The sequence below is a fragment of the Streptopelia decaocto genome (assembly GCF_964273445.1).
Source record: "Streptopelia decaocto genome assembly, chromosome: 6".
NCBI lineage: Eukaryota > Metazoa > Chordata > Aves > Columbiformes > Columbidae > Streptopelia > Streptopelia decaocto.
In genome coordinates this window covers 24,053,837-24,075,168 of record NC_138660.1, presented here as the reverse complement: position 1 = coordinate 24,075,168, position 21,332 = coordinate 24,053,837, and the positions used below count along the sequence as shown (strand labels likewise).

General features: G+C 40.5%; 3 protein-coding genes across 7 annotated transcripts in view; 2 read left to right on the top strand and 1 right to left on the bottom strand.

Moving 5' to 3' along the window:
• The window catches only part of MYO7B (myosin VIIB), a gene marked incomplete at both ends in the record, with an annotated part of 44,671 nt that extends 42,566 nt beyond the window's left edge, over positions 1 to 2,105 (top strand). The window contains 3 exons of the mRNA XM_082055926.1: positions 463 to 546; positions 1,217 to 1,336; positions 2,022 to 2,105. Of these exons, the coding sequence (XP_081912052.1) occupies positions 463 to 546; positions 1,217 to 1,336; positions 2,022 to 2,105 (288 nt within the window). The remainder of the gene's footprint in view (positions 1 to 462; positions 547 to 1,216; positions 1,337 to 2,021) is intronic.
• LIMS2 (LIM zinc finger domain containing 2) overlaps positions 1 to 21,332 on the bottom strand; it is a 51,259-nt gene that overhangs the window by 14,451 nt on the left and 15,476 nt on the right. For 3 of the 5 annotated variants that reach the window (XM_082056847.1, XM_082056848.1, XM_082056846.1), the window contains exons 5-10: positions 11,887 to 12,036; positions 10,910 to 11,060; positions 9,824 to 9,916; positions 8,898 to 8,946; positions 8,636 to 8,711; positions 4,076 to 7,817 (exon numbers count right to left, since the gene is read on the bottom strand). In XM_082056847.1, the coding sequence (XP_081912973.1) occupies positions 7,670 to 7,817; positions 8,636 to 8,711; positions 8,898 to 8,946; positions 9,824 to 9,916; positions 10,910 to 11,060; positions 11,887 to 12,036 (667 nt within the window). In that variant the 3' untranslated portion in view covers positions 4,076 to 7,669. Of the gene's footprint in view, positions 1 to 4,075; positions 7,818 to 8,635; positions 8,712 to 8,897; positions 8,947 to 9,823; positions 9,917 to 10,909; positions 11,061 to 11,886; positions 12,037 to 21,332 lie in introns of those variants that run through there. The other 2 variants (XR_014184472.1, XM_082056845.1) reach the window with 1 other exon arrangement.
• Positions 14,060 to 20,915, top strand: GPR17 (G protein-coupled receptor 17). The gene is made up of 2 exons (XM_082055608.1): positions 14,060 to 14,190; positions 18,148 to 20,915. The coding sequence occupies exon 2, from the start codon at positions 18,186 to 18,188 to the stop codon at positions 19,218 to 19,220; it is 1,035 nt and encodes a 344-aa protein (XP_081911734.1). The 5' UTR covers positions 14,060 to 14,190; positions 18,148 to 18,185; the 3' UTR covers positions 19,221 to 20,915.

Below are 21,332 nucleotides of genomic sequence, written 5' to 3'. Positions count from 1 at the left end.
CAGCTATGTAGTAGATGGGGTCCTTTAGTTATATATAGATACTTCACTGTCCTGTCATCATTCTCCACTACAAAACGCTGCCAAATCTTGTAACTCTGGGGCCTCTTGCCTCAGAACAGAACTGTACTAATCCTCTCATTCTGCAGCAGATACCTCCAGGAATCATTTCCTACTTGCTACCTTCAATTTCTCCTCGCCAAGCTCTTAACTGGTTGGCAACCAACCAACCATATTAGGAAATAATGGACCTAATTCTGCATTTACGTAGCAGCTGCTCAAGTCATCAATACATTGCCAAGAAAGCCATCCTTAGCAACAGTTACAAAATACTGAAGAGCTTTATGTTTCAGTGTTTATTTGGTAAAGAGAACAAGAAGCACTGGACACTGTTAACAGTCACTATGCACCCAATATGAATAATCTTTTCATTTCCTGTTTATTTTGTGCTGCCTTTGTTTATAGCAAACTTCGGAGCCAAATTTCCCAGAGATTGTGTTGATTGCAATCAACAAGCAAGGAGTCTCACTGATACATCAGAAGACAAAGGTAACGGTTGCTTCTCAAGACTCTGTCTAAGGAAGGATTTAATTGACTGTGTTAATTTAGGGACAGCAGCAGGACCTTCTCCCTGAACAGTAGGAGAGGGTAGAGTCCTTCTGTGTGAAACTGAAGAAATGTTATTACCTCAAATCACTTCTTTGCAGTTTCTACACTGGAGAAGAAACAGTGTAGAGCATCTCTGAAAAATAAGTGGTAATCATGATGGACCTCAGTAAAATGATAAGATCGGGCAGATGGACGGACCCGAAGGAACCTGCTTCAGAAAAATGCTGTGAGGGAAACCCAAGCTGTCAAAAAGACCAGGTTGAATGACAGTGTTTGCCAGCTCTATAACCCAAACAGTCTGGTCTTACCAAGTGTCCAGGCAAAAGTGTTTATGAATATCCAGTGAGTTTTAGATTATTGTAAATATAACAGCCGTGTGCTAAGGCAAAGATCAAGATATAATCAAAGGAAATCTCATTAGAGTGATTAAAACTCACCTGCTTGGTGAAAATACAATATACCATTAGTATGGCTGCAAGACCTACCTTGATCCACTGTGTTTGTAAATGAAGTGAGAAAGAATAAGAATGTTCTGGCTCTACAGGCTCTTACATAACAGCCTATTTTCATTTGAGGATTTGTCTATAGTTCGGTTTGTTTCCCTTTACAGGATATTTTAGCAGTCTACCCCTTCAATAAGATCTCCAATTGGAGCAGTGGGAGCACATACTTTCACATGACGATAGGGAACTTGGTACGAGGAAGCCGCATCCTGTGTGAGACATCTCTGGTAAGAAGAGTTTTGTCAACGTACACACTAGAAACTCCTAATTTTTCCTTTACATCCAGAATTGCTACAAAACAATGGTGCCAAAACAGATGTAAGCCAGAGAGATAAGGAAAAATAGTAATTTCCCAAATTCTTCCCATACATCACAATTCCATCTGAGACATTAAGACAAGGCTGCACTTACCCACAACACTAAGGAAGAGGCTTTTTGTCTTGTGTGGTTTGATCCATCTACATAATAACACCATCCTTGTAAGATTTTACACATTTCAATGAGTGGTACTACCTTTTGAGAACTGGATTCAGATTGTCCACAGACCCAGACAAACATCATTGTATTGATATTTAAAGGTAAATTTGTAAAGACAACAGAAAAACAGTAAAGGGTTAACTTCTGTCACAGAAAAGCATGAATTCCTGAGTACAAGATGTCTCTCTATAGAATAAAATTTTAATTTGAATGACAGAGACAGTGTAGCTATGCTCTTTAAAGTCTTGTACATCTGTTAAGGGAAGAGCAGAGGGAGGAATAAATAAATAAATATCAAAAGAGCAATAGCTGTTGGAAGAGGAGATGTCTGTGCAGGGAAGAACCTAAAAAGATGATACCTCAGGGAATAAATTATAGTTATTTTTGTTTGTGGAGCTATTGGAGAGATTTAAAGACTTTTCTCTTTTCTGGCAGGGTTACAAAATGGATGACCTGTTAACATCCTATGTACGCCTGCTAATGAATGCTGTAAACAAGCAAAAGAACCTCCCAGCCTGAGAGTGGAAACAGAGCCCATGACCTGTATTTGTGCCAAATTACCTGTAATTTCATTTCCCAGAATAAATGCCATTTAAAAAGTATTAATCTTGATGATGAGTCTTCTGATCACACACCAAATGAACTGTGTTGCTGAAGTATTACCACAAGAGAAGCTCAAGTGAGCATGGGCTTTCAAATATTTCTAACACTTGTCTGTCTTAGATGTAGTATAAGAATTCCATTCAGACTTTGGATTTAGAAAAAGTTTATCTGGATTTTAACATCATATGAGGGTGGGGGGCAGAGGAAGCCTAATATGAGAGCCTCTTCTGACACTTTAAGTCTCCTCCATTCTTCAGGAAAGACATACATTCACAGTTGTCTTTGTTTTGGAAAGAAAATGTCCCTTTGTTGTATATGTTCTTACCAAATGCATAAACTCCCTGAGGCTTTGCAAACAAAGCTAATGAGGTAATGTTATCTTCTTCCTCCTGTTGGAAATTCTAAGAGTTGAGAAACCTTTAGTTGTAGGATAACTGGACATCTTGAAAGGTAAGATGCTGGTTTTCATCCTTTTATCACTAGGTTACGAGCAGCAAGTTACAACAGACTACGACTATCAGAATGTAATTGTCATTCCAGTGTCAGGCTGTCCACTGGTTTGCCATTGCCCTGGTTAAATTAAAGTCACTTTGAAACTAAAAACTGCTTTCTACTATGCACTCTGAAATGGGTCTGGATTTGGGTCCAGTACTTTTACTCAGTTCTTCCTGTTTCAAGTGATAGATGTGCTATTCAGTGCAAATCAGAATGGAAGAACTCAGTCTAACAGACATCTGTTGAAAAGAGACTTTTCTGCTCTATAAAAATGTTCTCAGCTTGAAGTTATGCAGACATTCGTTCATGAGACAATAATAATAGCTTTTATTTCTCCTGATCTTTTTCTATTTCCTGTTTAGCAGGCACTTTGAGTGGTAAAATTTGATTGAGCACTTATTCATCTCTAAGGCCATTGTAAACACACAATTTTGGTCCTACATGACCCAGACTGTGTTCAGAGCTTGTAAAGTACATATTTAGTGTGGTGGCAGTAAGCAGAGATGCTTACCCCATCAGAGAACAAGCACTCCGTCCTCAGTGACGAGCCCTCCCTTGCTCACAGTAAAACGTGGACATGTCTTAAAGCATTTACACCAAGTTCCTTGGGACACGACCTGGCAGTGCTGGAAAAGCAGCTCTGATAGATCTCTCTCATTTGCCAATGTATGCACAATGGTTCTCTTGTTCCCTCAGATATGTGTGTGTGAAATTCAAATCCTAATGGGAGTTTTGTACATGGGTGGCAGGGAAGAGCCCCACTCTCTTTGTGCATCTAAATGAGCGCCACACTTGTCAGAACAGTCGATCCTTTGCAAGCAATTAGATATTCCCGCTGTGATGTCCATTGCTGGCAATGGAAACTTTTGAGACGAATGACTTTTAGTTGTTTTGTCATCCTATATCTGATCTAACTGGCTATAAGTGAGAAGCATTCCATACTTCACCTGTACAAGAAGAAATTTTGCAGCCAAATTAATTGGTTTCTCGTTTTTAAATAAACACCGCAGAAAATCAACAACCACAATGTTTTTGGTAACAAGAAAACTGAATATGTGCTCTAGATGCATGTAACCTAAAAACCTACCAAACATCTACTTCAGCCTGTAAATGAGCACAGCATCCCATCTACTTGTCATATTCACAACGCAGCCCAGCCTCTAAGGGTATGATATCCCTTTTCTGCACAGCCTCATCAACCAACGCATCACCACAGAAGCAGCACAATTCCAAAACATGAATTCACCATGACAACGAAGCAGATCTGGGCAATCCTCAGAGTTCCTCAGAGTGCGCAATGCTCTCTGGCTCAGCACCGCAAACGTTATTTCTTTTTACTGTATAATATACAACTTTGTCACATTTGTTTTTTTGTGTGTGAAGATTTAAAATGTATTATAGTTAACTTTATTAAAGGAACATAAAAAGGCACAGTATTACAACATTTCAATCCACAATCACATCTTGCTTAGACAGCACAAGCAATGTGTGATGAGAGCTCCACACCGTGCAGAATCCACACTGCTCATCAAGGCATGAACCAAGGCAAGTAGCTGCTAATTCTTCTACTCAGTCCAGACCATCCTCAGCACTTAAAGTGCTTTACAGACTAGTACAACCACGTTTATTACGCCTGCCTCCAATCTATCCCTTCACCATCCAACCACTTTTCAGAAAAGTGTCAAGTCACTTCATCTAATACAAAACATGCAACATCTAGAAACTCTCTGGACAGAAGGTTGAACAATATTTGCCGCTATCGCACAGACTGCTGCAAAAATAAAGACCAGGATGCAAACCTTAGACAGCAGATTAGGTTGCCATAAAGAAAGATTGTAAGTGATTAACATACTCTTTGAATACAAACAAGCTTCACAAACTGTGGTTTCTAAAAGCAAAACCATTTTCAAGTGTACTCAGTGAATATTAGTGATTTTAATTTGGTATGTATAAATATGAATGTAAACTATAAATGTATATAAAGAGACAACAGCTTTTAGTAAGTGTAGACTTCTGAGCCAAGTTCAACCTTGATATAAATCTATACTCTCCAGTGGTGTGATACCTAGGATGAATTTGGCCAACAAGTCTGTTTACAGCAATGGAAAAAAGCATGCAGCTTATTTCTGACTGAGACCTTGACTTTCTTTATAAAGAAACAACAACCAACCAACCAGTCAGCCTATCACCACACTAAGGAGAATCCATAATTCCGCATTATATTCTACTTAGTTTTTAAAAAGTGGACACAAAGAAGTAGAGGAAGATGCATTTATTTAAACTATTTATAGTTATATCTCCTACTCCTTCAGTTCGGCTGTCCCATCAACAGTATGTCAGTAATATTCACTACTGTAACTCTGCACATTGCAGGCTATGGGCAGCAGGAGCATAAGAAAAATAATTGTAAAAAATTAACAATTTAAGAGATAAGGACAGAATTCAAATCCTACAGAACTTACCAAAGAGAATGGTATCAACTGTCCTTTGAACACTGAAGCTTACTAGGTCTGCTGAATTTCTAGCATGAGACAAAGTGAGAGCACAACACACTAAATCTCTGCTTGCAGTACAAAAGTAATTCTATTCACCTCTCCATACATGCATTTTCCATTGCTGAACCTGAAAGTGGCCACTGAAAGAATATCACCCATTGCCCGCTAGTCACACAGGCTTCCCATATTACCAGGAGCAATGTGGCTGTGTGTTCCTCCAGCGTCTTCCCAGGAGGCTGAAGAAACACAGCTGCTCAGATTTAGCATTAGATGTGGCCTGTGCCTGAGATTATAGGAACAGACCTGAATGCTTTATGCTGAGAAGAATTTGCATAACATACTGAACTGCACCTAGATCAGTAGTTCTTGTGTTTTATGCTATGAAAAAAATGCCAAAGAATAGGTTTATAGGACCAGTCTTTGCAGTGGCCACATAATACTGCACGAAAAGTCATACTGCTCTTTGTGCCCTTAACTAAAAGGCCATTTGAAGGCTGGTGAGAGGACAGTGACTAGCCACACGTTGTCCTAAAGCAGTGACAAAAGCAGCCACTGTTACTGTAATTTACAGTGCATATTGGTCAGAAGAGGATGGAAGAGTTCTACTGTTAAAATTAAGGCTGGTCTCCTCATCAGCGTTAAAGTGGATGCAGAATAGCCCAGTTAAAAGTCTACGGTAACGTACAGCAACAAAAAGCAAAGCAGCTGAAGGAAATTGAATTAGTAAAGCCAGTATCTAAGAGATGGTCTTGCATACAAGATTCTTCTCTGCACACAGTTAAGCAGGACATTTCCCAGCACTGCTGTGCTCTCAGTGGTGGGGTCTCATGGGCAGTAGCTAGAGCAGGTATGCTAACAGCCATCAATGCTTTAGCTACTATCGTGTTTAGATCTGCTCTGAGCAGAGGGCAATGGCAGTGAAGACAATTGTAAGGTAGATTATTGTTCCAATCCAGCCACTGCTCACACACACAAAAAGTGAGGAGGCTTTAGCTTCTTGCTAACTAGCTTACCTGGGGCTGCAGGAAGGAGTGTGGGCCCAGCTGCTGTGTTCATTTGACCTACTAAATTAGCCACTTCTTAGAAGATTTAAATGATGTAAGGGACAGCAGTCTTCCAGTGCCTTTTGTCCTGTCTGCCTTGCATAAGGGCAGGTACACTTTCCAACTATGTTGCCCTTAAAAAAAATAGAGAATGTTCAAACCCAGTAAATTTCTCAGCACCTTGGGTTGTGATGGCAAAGGCAATTGGACCAGTGAAACTGCATCAGTGACAGGCAAAACTACAGAGCAGAACTATATGCTTAAGCTATATAGATTCATCTCTGAGGTTCTCTCTTTAAGCACACTCAGGTCTTAAGAAGAAAGGTCATGGGAAACTCTTATTTAGGCGAAAATATTAAGAAAAATACTTCCTGTTTTTTTTTCTGCATAAGTTTACATTTGCTACAAACCGTAAATATGAGAAACACCCTCATGTAATTGGGTTTTCTGGCGCATGACCAACAAGCATATACCCTTCTTTCAAATAAAGCGAGAAGGATGGGGAAACTGAAATGCTTAAATTGGTGCCATATTATCAATTTGATTTCATAATGCAAAAGAATAACCAAGGCTCCAGCCACATTTCCTAAAGGAATGTCAGTTATGGCACTGGACAGGACGTGCTTTGTGCTGACCTCTAGATGATTTAGTACCCATGTAGTAGCAGAGAACAAACTGGAGAAAATTATAGAGTCGGTTTCTACCAAAATCTTTCATTTCCCATAGCCACCTCCTCCTTAAGGAGAGCCCAATTATTCTGAAGAGGCTGACATGGCCTTGCCAATTGAAATCTCCTTAGCACTGAACGGAGAACAGCAAAGCAAACCTCTTCAGCTGTCTTAACATTGGACATAAGGCAGAGAAGGGGGCAGTGCAGATGCTGTAACTATTGGTTCCTGGGTTCACCCAATAAACCTACAAACCAGGACTGTGTATATGCTCAGTAGGAATGTGGAGAAAGACCATAACATTTTGAATGTAGCACAGTGACAGCTTTCAGAATATTAGAAAAATTAAAAATGTCTTCACCCAGGGTACAAAGAGAAATTTTTATACTTTAACTGAAAAAGAGCATTTTTCCACCCCTACACTCAACCACTGTTTTCAGATTCCTTAGATTACAGAGGAATGGAGAGAGAACCAGAGTTCAACTGAGGAAGGAAAGACTGTGTACAACTGCACAGAGGCAGAATTAGTTGTTATTAGTACACTAATAAGCAGCCTGTAAACTGCTCAAGCAGAAATCATATTCCTCTTTCTGCCAGCGTTAATAGACAATTGCTTAAGAAAAGGGATAGTCAAGATGCAAGCTGCATTAGCAGAAGCAGGGGAAGGTACTACTTAGCTTTGGTTTCACCTGTTCTTAGTAATTGCCTCTGTAATCAACAGCTGCTGTGAGAAGCAGCTTATGCCTGTACGAGTGCAGTCACTAGACTGACAGACCTGTTCAAGCAGAGTTTAAATCCAGAGCTTTGGGATGTGCCTTCTTGGATGCCAGCTCTGACAACTTCTTCAGGCGTTTCTTCAGCTCCAGGGGGAATTTCTCATAGCACTTCTTGCATACAGGCTTCATGTCAAACTCCACAAACTTATTCCTTTAACACAAAGAACAATGAGCTATTAAAATGGTATTTGCAAACTATATGCTTCACTAAATCAAGTCCGTGCATCTATGTAAATGCTGTTGTTTGTGTTCTACTGCATGTATAAAAAAATTCACTTCCTCGTCTGGTTGTGTAAGTGCAGAGACTGGGTTCTTCTTAGGGAACTAGGGTCTTTAGTATTGTTAGTTAAATAAGGAGCAAGACTTTGCTATATATTTGTATGTATCAGTGTAGAATAATAATAATGTTGTTATCATACAATGGAAGAGTCACTTCAAAGGTCCTCTTTGTGACAAATTAGAGCCCCTTCATATACAAGGCCAGTGGGGCCAACCCAGCATAGTAGGATAAGGGTTTGAAGCTGAGAAAGGAAAAATATAAGATTGTTTTGCTTTCTGTCCCTCTTCTACATATTTGAGGTAGCTAGCATAATATTTTCTTTCAAAATAATCTATGTAATTGCAAATACTGTCATTGAGGGGAGCATCCAGACTAAGGAGACATGGAAGCTGCAGGTGTTTCAGGACAGGCAGTTACTGGAAGTTTAGAGCCTTTCATCCACACTGCTGAATGAGTCCTCCTCTTACCCAACCTTCTTACAGAACAGATTAATGAAAGGAAATAAATTAGAGAGGATGATGAGTCCCAGCTCCCTTTCAGTTCTGAAATCAGTGCAATTACAAGCACCTGCTCCCACAGCAAAAAGGTGTATCACCCCTCAGAGGGGCCTTGGCTCACAGCTCCCCCAGCTGACACCCTGCCTTAGGGACAAATTTCTCATATACTCCAAAATATAAACACTGACTTACTTCAGTGTAAGCTTGATGTTGCAGGTGGAGCACGAGAAGCAATTCACACACCAGGCTTTGTTAAGAGCTGATACCACTGCAAAAGCAAAAGCACAAAATAAGAGGAAACTGCTGAATTATTTGAATTCAGATTTGTATCCAAATTCAAATGAGGCCAGATGTGAAAAGAAACACTGGTGCCTTGCAACTGTGGGACTGCAACAGCTGCACTAACAAATGGAACAAGGACAGCAACCCAAACCAAGGAGAGAACAAATCTTACCATCTCCCTCTATCACGTGGCTGCAGTTGTAGCAGACATCTCCAAAGAGCTGCGCAGCGAAAGAAATGAGAACAGGAACTCATGTTACTGACTACTCATGCTCCTCGAATTACACAGCTGGTGTGAACATTAAATCCTAACAATCAAAGAATTCCCAGACACTGCAGTGGCCCCCAAATATACCAATTTAAGTCTTATGAATAAATTCTCATACACTTGCCAAATAGTCTATGTTCCTTTGGATCTCATACCACTAATACTACAAAACCTTTTTTGTTGATGCCTCACACTCTACCACTGTTATGTGATCTTAAAGTCCTGTACACATGACAATTTGGAGAAAAGAGAACTGGTAGAGTAGGATGCTTACTGTGGACAAACATCTCCTGATGCTTAACTATAAACATCAAAAGAAAACTTTGAGCTACTTTCAAAACAGTAACGCTTATCTCTTACAAAAGCAACTAATTTATCTGACAGAAGACAACACCAAACTCATAACTGTTAAGTAGTCATACAGCAAAAAAATGGTTTTGATTGGCTTTTGAAATACACTTTTCTACTGCCTTATACAGCACAACATTTATCTCGGGCCCATAGAAGCAAGTAATTATCAAAGAACTCCACACAAATAGTTTTTTAGTAGAAGTACAGGGATTTTAATGACAACCCATGGTCAGTGTTTTTTCTGTCAATGGCACAAAGAAATATCAATATCCCCAAGACATTTCCATTCTGCTCTCAGCATCACTTTTCACATCTACCATAAAAAACTACTCTCTCTGTTAAATCTCACTAATTTCTATGTACTGCATTGCCTCTACAAATTCACATCACGCAAAATCTGCATAGCTTTGCACATGTAAAATGCAAAAAAGCATTTGCCAGTCAGAGCAAGTACCTATAGTACAGATGGCAGAATTTACCTGGTTATAGTGAGTTTCACAATAAGCCAGTCCTTTTTTCTCATAGTGTCGGTGCCCCAAGAAAGGCTTCTCGCATTTGGCACAAACAAAATGCTGTAAAAGAAGAAAAAACTTGCATGGCTACAAATCATGGCTAAATATGAGACACTTAATCACAGAGTGGTTTGGGTTAGAAGGGACCTTGAAGCTCATCTAGTTCCACCTCCTGCCATGGACAGGGACATCTTCCACCAGACCAGGTTGCTCAGAGCCCTGTCCAGCCTGGCCCTGAACACAGCCAGGGATGGGGCAGCCACAGCTTCTCTCAGCCTGTGCCAGGGCCTCACCACCCACATGGGGAAGAATTTCTTCCTAATATCTCACCTAAATCTGCCCTCTTTCAGTTTAAAACTGTCACCCCTTAATGCTTTAATGAAACCCAGACAGGAAAATCTTTATGGAGGTAAAGGAGGAAATATCTGGTCTACTATGGTAATTAAGTATTGTATTAAAGAGAGGTAAAAGACCTGCTGAAAGTGCAATCATCTTGTGTCTATATTGACAGACTTGCAGACTATTATCTTGCTTGATGCAGAGAAGAGGAACAGGAACATAAAACATGGTTGGTATGAACGCACTTCAAATGAGCAGCACCATCTCTCTCAGTTCAAACCCTTACATTACTAAAAATATAAATCACTAAAAAACTTCAGAGCAAGCTGTGATGACCCAGCTGAAAGTTATAGAAACAATGAGATGAAAAGGCTTAAAAAGCAAGAATTGCACTAGCTCTACCTACATTACGAATTCTCACACTGTTATTAACCTGTTAACTGGGGTCGGAGAGGATATATCTAAGTACATCAATGTAAATATGTACATTTATTAGTAAGTAAACACTGTTCAGTAAACCACGTTCTGCAAGAATCTTTACCATAAAACTCAGGCATTTTAAAATTAAAGTTATTACTGTTGTGAAAGCACAGATTTCTCAGGCAACCCTGGTGACAACCTGATATATAAGCAACTGGTCTACAGCTTCCAACTAGCACAAGTCCTCTTCCAAAATGGCTCCTGAAGGAAGTTTCAGGTTCAGAGCGGCCTTACCTCAACATGCCATTGCTTTCCCAGAGCGTTGACGACTCGTCCCTCAATGGGCCTGCGACAAGCTCCACAGATGGGGATTCCCATCTTGTCGTGGCAGGGCAGGCAGTACAGCTCTCCCTTCAGCTCCCGGGCCTCAGCAGTCAGCTCCTTCCTGAAAACACAAACACAACCCTGGACTAAGAACACCACAGGAAGCTCTTTAATGCTCGAGATGAAGTTTTGGATGACTAAACTTGAAAGTTAACATACTTCAGCAACATTCTTCCTACAAATAGAGAGTCATTCAATTAAGCTGGTGAAATACAGTTGTTGTCAACTCATCTTTCTCAAATCGCCTTCTCAGTTTGCCAGACAAGAGAACATACATGGAACATTATGTCCTCAGCTAGATACTCTGGCAGAAATATGAGGTGCGCTTACATGGAACAATGTACCATCATGCAAAGACTCCTGCTATCTTTGAAAGGGATCGCTCAGGTACAAGGACCATCCTAGTAGTGCTCAGCATGGAGCCATTTACTTTATTCTTCAGCACTGTTATGCATTCTAGGGCAGTACTGTGCTCCAAATATGCTGCCTTCATGGTAACTAAGGTCAGAGAGGTATCAGCATGGGAATGGGCTGTGCCAGAAGACTGACACAGCTCACCAAGTCACCTTTTTTTCTACCCAGGAACACAAAATGAAACTATTCTGGATAGCCTGGCAAGAGCTATCTTTGGACAACGCTATTGTAATCTGCACGCAGCCTTTGAGCTATGTTCACACCAAGGAACTGTTTTCATTTTCTGTATAAAATAGTGTCATTCAAGTTTAGGATGAAAGAACACTGAATGGCAAAATAAAACTAAAGTTCCTATAGGCTTTCCAAATTGATTTCAATGCCTCCTCATACAATTTGTGTTTGTTCAACAAGGTGAAGGCAGCAAAGTTTAGGCCTTGGAAAGAGCTGTCTCAGTTTAGAACACGAGAACATACCCACAGTGGGTGCAGTTGAAGTGATCGGGATGGTAGGAATCATTCCTAAACATCAGAGGCTGCTCATCAATTATCAGGTGGCACTTCTGACAGATGTACTTGCCCAGTCCCTTAGCTTTTTCACGGTTATGGCATGGCCTGCACAGATGCCTAGTTGAACAAAGGGAAGAAAGGAAAACATTAAGAAATTTTTTCTCCTAAAACAATGTATATTGCATCCTGTAAGATGCACTTCACGTAGCAGAAGTGTCTTCTGAGCTCAGGCTAACTATCATTTAGTTCAGTATCCTGTCTTTCACCAGTTGCACAGAAAAGAATATGCGGATAGAGCAGTCACAGAGTATTTCGTACTCCAACATTCACTGATTTATAACTCATCAAGAATATCACCCCGTCATTCTTCTAGGTATCCTTTCCAGTTCTTCTAGATCCTTTTTGAGAGGTGAGCAAGGGAAAGTGGCAACACCCTCTCTCTGTTAAAACTATGGGATCCAGACATAACAGAGGCATTACAGTACCAGGGGCAGGGGTCAAGAAGAGAGAATAAAAACTATTAAACCAAAGCACATTGCTCAAATGCCTTTACCATGTCTGGATTCCTTAGTCTTCAATAGCTAGGACAACAAGAGACCATTGAATCCTAGCTCTTCTGCTTGCAAATTCCTTTTAGTCCTAAGTTAAAGAAAATACAGAATTATGTGATTTTGCAGTTTTATGTGGTGAAAGTAACTGTGTTCCTATCACACAGAATCTTGAGTTGGAAAGGACCCAGAAGGATCACAGAGTCCAACTCCCCGATCCTCACAGCACGACCTGAAACTAAACCATATGACTTGTTCTAGAACATATTACAAGTACAGTCCTAAACAGGCAGGTAAGTCAGATTTCTGGTAGAAAAACTTGGGCAATGGCATAAAAAACTTTTGTGAAGGGTGATGGAATCCACCATTTTTATCCCAATATTTAGGAGCTCTGAGGCAAAGCTGTTCAGTTACTTGCCTATTACCTGCCCCTCTAGCTGCAACACTGCAGGCTGAGAAGAATTTATGATAAACCAAAAATGACAGAGGAATTACTTCTGTGGCTTTCTTTGTGACAAAACAGCCTGCTTAATTCCTTTCATTATATCACTATGTGAAACACTCGCTGAGATTTACAGGTCATTCTCAAAAGACACCAGACAAAAGGGAAAGTTCCAATGGAAAGGGTAGATTCACGGCTGAAGTCGGGGTCTCTTTGCAAGGCCCCTTCCAAAATTCTGGTGAAATGAATCACTTATCCACGTTTTACAGATCTAAGGGTAAGAATACAACACAGATGTTGTTGTGAGACCTCAAACATTTATGACCTTCAGTTGGCAGGCGCCTGTCTAAGTGCTAAGTATCATTATTATTCTCTCCAAATCTGAGTCCTCCTGTCAGCAACTGTCTCTCTCCAGTGCTGGAACTACCGTCTGCCCAGACGGAGTCCAGAAAAAGCAGACAGCACCCCATTATAAGGAAACATGCAGCTGTGCTCATCTCAGCATAAAGGCATCAATTTTATTCGGCACTGTCAAATGCAGAGTAATTATACGGGGCAGGACATAGGGACCCTGAAGCAAGTGTCCTGAAAGAGACCCCTCTCATTCAGCTGAATAAGAAGCCTTGAGCCATTTGCACTGATAAACCATTATCAATCCCTTCCCGCTCACAAACCCTCTGCCGACCCATAGACCCTCCTCTATTGCAGGCAAAGGGAAGTGTTGGACAGGCTAAGCTGTTACCATAGCAGCCGCCCCTCTCCCTCTCCCCACTCCCACCATTATGGAATTATCCTATTCTGAAATGTCCTGTTGTGTCTATTAATACCAGAGTTCCTCCAAACAATGCTTCTCTCCACCCTCCTAAAATAATCAGGGGACTCCAAGAAGTCTGTGTTCACGGCTGGGAGTTCAGTAGCAGCCTTTAGTAAGCACCATGAACACTGGAATATTCATACAGTATATTCATATCTGTAACAGCAGCAGCAGCCCCTGTGCCAAGGGCTCAGCTGGGATGAAGACAGCTCTTCAGCGCTGGGGTGTCCTCTCCCCTGCGCTGCTGTGTGACTGAGCTGATAATGCGCTATCAGAGCTGGAAGGACACTATATAGAGGGGCTCCCCTCTCCGTGCTCAGCAACTCTGCAACTGTGTGCTCTTTTGGGATCATCTCGCTGTTTTCACCATTGCTGCTTCTATTTGGTTTGCTGTCATCAGAGGGAGTTCCTTGAGATCTTCCCCAAAAGGACCCTACACTCCACCCATAGGACTTCACTGTAAAGAGGTAAGAGACAAACTTCTGTTAGCAGAATAAGGAAAGATCTTTCCTAGTGGCATTACTTCTAGTTGGTGTCAGTGAGGTAGAAAAACACACACAGAGGTGGATGAATATAATGGAAATGCTAGAAGCTAAGAACTGGCAGCATTTTTTGATCTTCAAAAAATAATTTCCCCACTCTTCTTTACATCACTCCTCATAAACATTAAAGTTTTCAAACTTAATTGTACCTAATGTACAACTGACAGCATGTCCAGTGCTCTCTGACGCTGCTTCGAGGCTCACAAGAAACAAGTATTTCAGCTGAAGGGTGGGAGGCTCAGCAGGGAGTGATTTTCAGGAGAATAATTTCAGTCAGAAGTGGACTGTTTCTAATGAAGAGTCCTTTCAGTGAAAGATAGGAAACACTCCCATTTGATGAGACACTCACATTTGACAGGACACTATAACCATAACAAAACACCCCACAAACTAGCATATTCCCAAAGCAGACACTGCTCTAGCTGAGAGCAAGAATAAGAACATCCAAAATCCACCAGAAACCCTAACATACGCTTCAGTTTACCTGCATTATAACAAAACCTTGAAATCAACTAGGTAACTAACTTACGATGAGCTAAATATTTCTTCTGCTTATTAATCTTTTCAATCTTTCAATCTACTTATTAATCTTTTCATTAGTGGTAGGTAGAGCATCTGCTGAAAGGGTAATCAGGTTGTTTCTATCCTGACAGCCTTGTTGATTGTTATCTTGCTTGTTTCTGAGCAGAAAAGAAACAGGGCATGAAATACGGCCAGTGTGCAGGCATTTCAAATGAGAGGTGACAGCCCCATTCCAGCGCGGCACTGAGAGGCCCGGGATAACGGCTCATTGCAGAATAGTGCTCTGTTTAGCAATACATAAATCACTAAATATTCGCACAACACCAAGAGTGCAATCCAAGCGGAAATTATTGCACAATGAGCCAGACTCCTAAAGGAGTTTTCTGTCTGGAATCAAAGCCTCTTGCACCATATAGCTTAGCACAAATACACATTCCAGGTCATTTGGGAAGGTTTCTAGTTTACTCCCAGCATTCATACAGACTAGTACAAGCAAATTCCTAGGACTTTGAGTGCTTTTTGCTAAGCATAACAAACCCAAAAGAAAGAAAAAACTAAAAATGAAACATATTTATTTTAAATTGATATGATAAAACCTCGCAAAACAGACACAGAGCTGTAAACAGCAAAAGGCTTTCCACACTGCCTATAATTACAAATATACCAAGAACTATTACTTTTGAAAAGCTGTAGCATTTTGTTGAAAACACTCCAATTCTAAAAATAAGCTCAACAATTAACTCTAGTGACACATCAGATATTTTCCTAACCCACTATAGCACAAATTTCACGTCAACAAACAAATTGAAAAGAAAATAAAAAACTTGATTTAAATTCCCTTCTAATTTAAAACCTAAGCAAAATTATAAAGAGGCTCACTTCTCTTTTCTACCATTTCTGACCAGGCATCGAAAAATACTTCCCTCCACCTTCCTCTAAGAAGTAAATTAGGTAACAGCAGCTCTCCTATGAAGGCACTCATGTGAAAAGACTGAAATTATTTCCATTTTATCACTAGCTCTAGGCCTCCTCCTTCCTGACACTGACATATGGGCTTCTAGGTAGGTCTGGCATTCTCCTTTCTACTCCATCCCATTGTATTTTGCAGTGAAAGCGTGTCTAGAGAGAAACCAATGGCAGACTCAGTTCTGCCATCAGTGAGGACAAAATTCTCGACTTTCAAGTCCTGACTGTTCCAGATCTGGCACTAACACTCAGCTGAACCTGAATCCCAAAGATCCTCCTTAGGAAATCAGCTCAAATAGAATGCGTTCACTGCATCATGCTGCTACATCCCCAGTAGTTAGCTTGTAAACAGGGAAAAAGTGCTTTCTGCTTCACTTCCTGAACTGATTTAAATCATTATCAATAAGACAAGAGACATCCCTCGCTGTTTCATTAGACAGTCCTTGCTGCTTCTTTTTCAGCTGGTCCAGCTTTCTCGGTGGTGTCGCAACCATGTATATAGTAATGCTTTAGCCATCAGAGCACCCGATCACTGGCAGGTGTGTATATAAAGATCACCCAATTTCATTTTTTGCAGATGAAAAGCATATTTAAACAAAATGCCTGGCACAAAAACACGCTACCTAGCCTTCAGATGACATGTCCCATTGTAAATTAACAGCCAGCAAAAAGGCATAGTCTCATCACATATCTCCTTTGGTAGCCGATAGAAGAATACATACTTAAACTAATTCCATCCAGGGAGGACAAGTATTTGAGCACTCAACATTACTGTCACATACGAACTTCAAAATCTTGTGTTCAAAAATGCTTGCAGGTTTTACTCTGTAAGGGACAAATAAACACTGGGAACAAAAACTGAAGGGTCCTCTGCAAACCCTGAAAATTCACACAAAACTGCAACAGGGAATTTTCCTTTTATACATGAAAGCAAGATTTTACATGTATTTTTATAGCTAAAATGTCCCTTGGGAAAAAAGGCCTGTACAATCTTCCTTGTACATGCACTTCTAGTAATAACAAGATAATAATTTGTTGCCATTCATAGGACTATAGAGAAGCACACAGCTCAGACCTGGAGTGGTTTTTGTGCCACAAACATGTGGGGTATTTAGGCAACCCATGGAGGAAGAAGGCCCCTCTGTGGCCATATGAAGAAATTTCAGTTTCTGAATTCCATTCAGTCTCCCTGTTGACTTTTGTCTCTTCAACTGTGAACTAAAAAGAAGTGGTCCAGTATATTCATCTCTAGCTATTGTAGCCTTCTCTCCACCGGAAAGTGATGGCAGCCAAACAAAAGTTGGCAATTACCTTGGAATTTTATTTACATTTTCCAATGTATTGGTCTGTGTTTAATCCCATTTCAGTTTCCCTAATAACCACTAATATTTTCAGACATCTGAATAACCAGTTCTGTTGGGAAGGTGGATGCATTGAGTGATGCCTTGGATCAACTGTCTAATGATCTAAGATTTCAACATACAGCAGAGCTTCTGCCTGAGACTAATATTTTTGTCTAACAACGTCAGCAACCATCTTAAAATTTTAATCTTGATAGTGGAAAATTGATGTATTTACAGATGTATAGAATTTTAAGGAGAAATGGTCAAGCAGTACAAAATGCAGCGGTGAGCGCAATGAAGGGATTGCTGCACATAGCACAACACCTCTGAGGAATCCAAGAAACAGAGATAGTGCTGGAAACTCAGGCTGCGCGCATTTCCCTACCACCCATAACCACAGAGGAGAAATGTATAAAAAGCCACATTTTTTTTTTATCCTATTCAGGACGCTGCAGATAACAGAGAAGCAAAGCTAAGCTCAGTTTTACTAAGCTGCTATTTGGAAAAGGGCCTGGATAGGCTACAGGGGAGTTCAGGCTTTTGAGGGAGGAAGAGAGTTATGCCAGGAGAAGATGAAAGATGCAGGGAAGGATGACACTGTGACAAATGACCTACAGTGTGGGCATTACTAATAATCTATTCTGAGTCAATTCAGTGCTTTTTGCTGTTCAAATGAGATGCCGCTACCCATCTGAAAAATTTCTTCCTATATTGGAACTAGATGCACTTGCCTTAAACACAGGACTTCAGGCTGGAGACAAGCTCATCATCAGCTAGCTTGCTCTTTATGGTGGTTCTTTCAACAGGAATTAATGCTCTGGAAAATCCAGCTGAGCAGGACATTCAGAATTTTAATGTGTTTAAACTCAGACTGACTTTTCATATGAAATACTAATACTAGCAAACAGGAGACATCACTGATTTCCATGTGTGTTTTCTGGGTGGGTGTTTATTTTTGTTTCTTTGGTGTTGGTTTTGTTTGGTTGGTTGTTTTTTTCCCCCTTAAAAAAAAACCAGGATCTTTTGTAACATACTGTCTCAATTCTTTCAGCTTCTTGGGGTTTTATTTCTTCAAAACTGTGGTGAAAAATGAATGGCCCAGCAGACCCCTCAAGTCTATTCTTCAATTGCTCAAATCAATCAACTTTCTCTTTGGAAACATCAGAGCAATGTGGCAAAGAGACACACCTGGAGAACATCCTTTTTGCCACTTTCTACTTCCTGGACTTCATCCTGGCTTTTGTTGGCAATGCCCTGGCTCTTTGGCTCTTCATCCGAGACCAGAAGTCAGGCACACCTGCCAACATTTTCCTGATGCATCTCGCTGTGGCTGACCTGTCCTTCGTGCTGGTACTCCCCACCCGGCTAGTGTACCACTTTTCTGGCAATCACTGGCCATTTGGTGAGATCCCGTGCAGACTCACTGGCTTCCTTTTTTACCTCAACATGTACGCCAGTATCTACTTCCTCATGTGTATCAGTGTCGACCGTTTCCTGGCCATTGTGCACCCTGTGAAGTCCATCAAGCTCCGCAGGTCCCTTTACGCCCATTTGGCGTGTGCCTTTCTGTGGGTTATAGTCGGGGTTGCAATGGCACCGCTGCTGCTCAGTGTGCAGACAGTGGAGATGAACAACACGACCATCTGCCTGCAGCTCTACAGAGAAAAGGCATCACGTCATGCTCTCGTGTCCTTAGCAGTGGCATTCACCTTCCCATTTGTTACTACGGTGACCTGCTACTTATTGATCATCAGAAGCCTGAAGAGTGGGAACAGAGTTGAGAAACACTTGAAGGAAAAAGCTATCAAAATGATCATCATGGTCTTGATGATCTTTCTGATTTGCTTTGTACCTTACCATGTCAATCGCTACATTTACATTCTCCACTACAACGGGACCAAAACCTCCTGTGAAACACAGCGTATTCTCGCCCTCAGCAACCGCATCACTTCCTGCCTCACGAGTCTAAATGGTGCCTTTGACCCAGTCATGTATTTTTTTGTGGCTGAGAAATTTCGTGAGGCTTTGTGCAATCTGTTTTGTGTTAAAAAGACCGTAATGTTGCCTCAAACTTATGAGGGTAAAACAAATGAAAGCTCACTAAGTGCTAAATCTGAACTGTGAACATGGCTCTTGTCACTGTTTCAATTTAAGAAGGATCTATTCCACCAAAATCAGCTGAGAGCACAAATATGCAGTGAGATAGTCTACCCAGAGTCACACTCATCCTGAGGAGGGAAGTTCTGTTATTTTTATGGGACTGCAATTAGCAAGAACCCCTCTGACAACCAAGATCACATGTTCTTGTCTTAATGAAACTGCAAAGGACAGTTCTGCTGACTTCCAAGACATGAAACTGAGGGCTGAACAGTTAGGAATAGGGAAGGGAGCAAAGAGGATTTCTTTTCCTTATAAAAAAGAACTTAATTTCCAAAGCATTCAGTAACGACTCTTCCTCTGCACAATGCATGCAGCCTACTTTATTTTTTTATATTGTGCCAGCAGTAGAGATCCACTCTTGAGATAGACCTGCCTGATGAAAAGACAGCATACTTGCACATCTTGTTCAAGTCTCCAAATTCAATGCGTTTACACACAATAGACAGAAACTTGGGACTAAATCGTAGCAAGAAAAAAAAGACCAAAATGCTGCACTGCACCCAACCTGGACTGGAATTAAGATGGGATTTATATTTTCTTCTTCCCAGCATTCAGAGCTGCAGATGAGCACTAAACTTCACACTATCTTTTCCATCTGCCCTGTGCTATTATCTTAAGGCTGCAGAGGTTGGACAATATTTACAATAATGCCTCTTTCACATAGTTACCTGCAAAACATCAGGTACCCTGGTAACCCTCAAACTAAAGAACAGAAAGGGCTGTTTAAGAATACTGCTTTTATTTTTACTAAATACTGAATCATAAGAATATGAGGCCAAACAGCAGAAGTGAAGAAATGTAAGCATATGAAGAAGTGAAGTATATTTCATCCAGAAGAGATTCCTATCTTTGAGGTGGTTTACAGTTATTTTTTGTGACTTATCTAGCAAGGTTATTAATTCACTACAGATAAAGTAGGGATTATCTTACCTAGCCTCACTGACAGAAACTGCATCCAGTGGAATACATCTGGAAGTGACAGGCAGACCAGGGAAAACCAGGTACAATGAGAAGCAGCAAAAAGAACCCAAGAGTTCCCAATAGTATTTATTAGAATACTGCTTCTATGCTATGGAGATAAATATTACAGGAAATCACATGACAGATCAACTATATTTTTTACATACAGATACATATATACACATCTCTCTCTTCTATTCTTTTGGGAATGAGTTCCTTACCATTTTAGATTTGGTCCGCAAACTATAAAATCAAACATACTTTTATCTTGCTTGAACTGCTTCAATCCTGGCTGATTTCCCAAAACACCCAGGGACACCCCTAGGTGCTATCACAACAGCCCTAAAAGTTAAAATACAAGCTTAGGTGTCAAAAGAAAATCATTTATGCCCAACTTCAGAAACAAAGGCACAGAAGTTGCACGCAGGACTGAAGAGAAAAAGGAGTTGAGAGGGCTCCCTGCTGGACAGGGAACTAGTGTATAACCTTCCCTTCTTCACCATTTAGTAGCAAGAACATAAACTCTAGGATACTACTAGGCTTTGCTCAAGACTTATGAAAGCCTGAAATTAACTATGGATTGTGCAACACTGTCTGCTAACTGCTGGATTGTTTTATTTTCTTATCATGGTATACTTTTGTACAAGTTCCCTTTTATGTTTTTATCCCTTATTTCTTAATTAAAAGTATTAATCAACCTTTAGGTCTCATTTTTATATTTCTGTATATAAAATGAATGATTTCTGAAGACCAAGGGAATCACATGCTGAACAGGCTTTGCTGTAATCCTCAAGATATAGCAAAAATAACAGGAGAATAACATGATTTCCTGCCCAGCAGCTTACTTGATAAATAGCCTGCCCAGAATTACATAATCCCTTTTTCTCACTTGCTATTCAGCTTTTGTCTGAAATCCCTTTGTTTCCCAGAAACCACACACTAGCTACTAAACTGAGTTTCTGCTCTCTATGTGTTTCATTGGATGAAGAACACAGTCTATTCCTTAAAGCTATTCCTTAAAGGTACCCTCTGTACCTTTTCAAGCTTTACCTCTCAGTATACAACCAACCGACCACTCTCAACATCTCACTACTGTACAAATAACACACTGATACA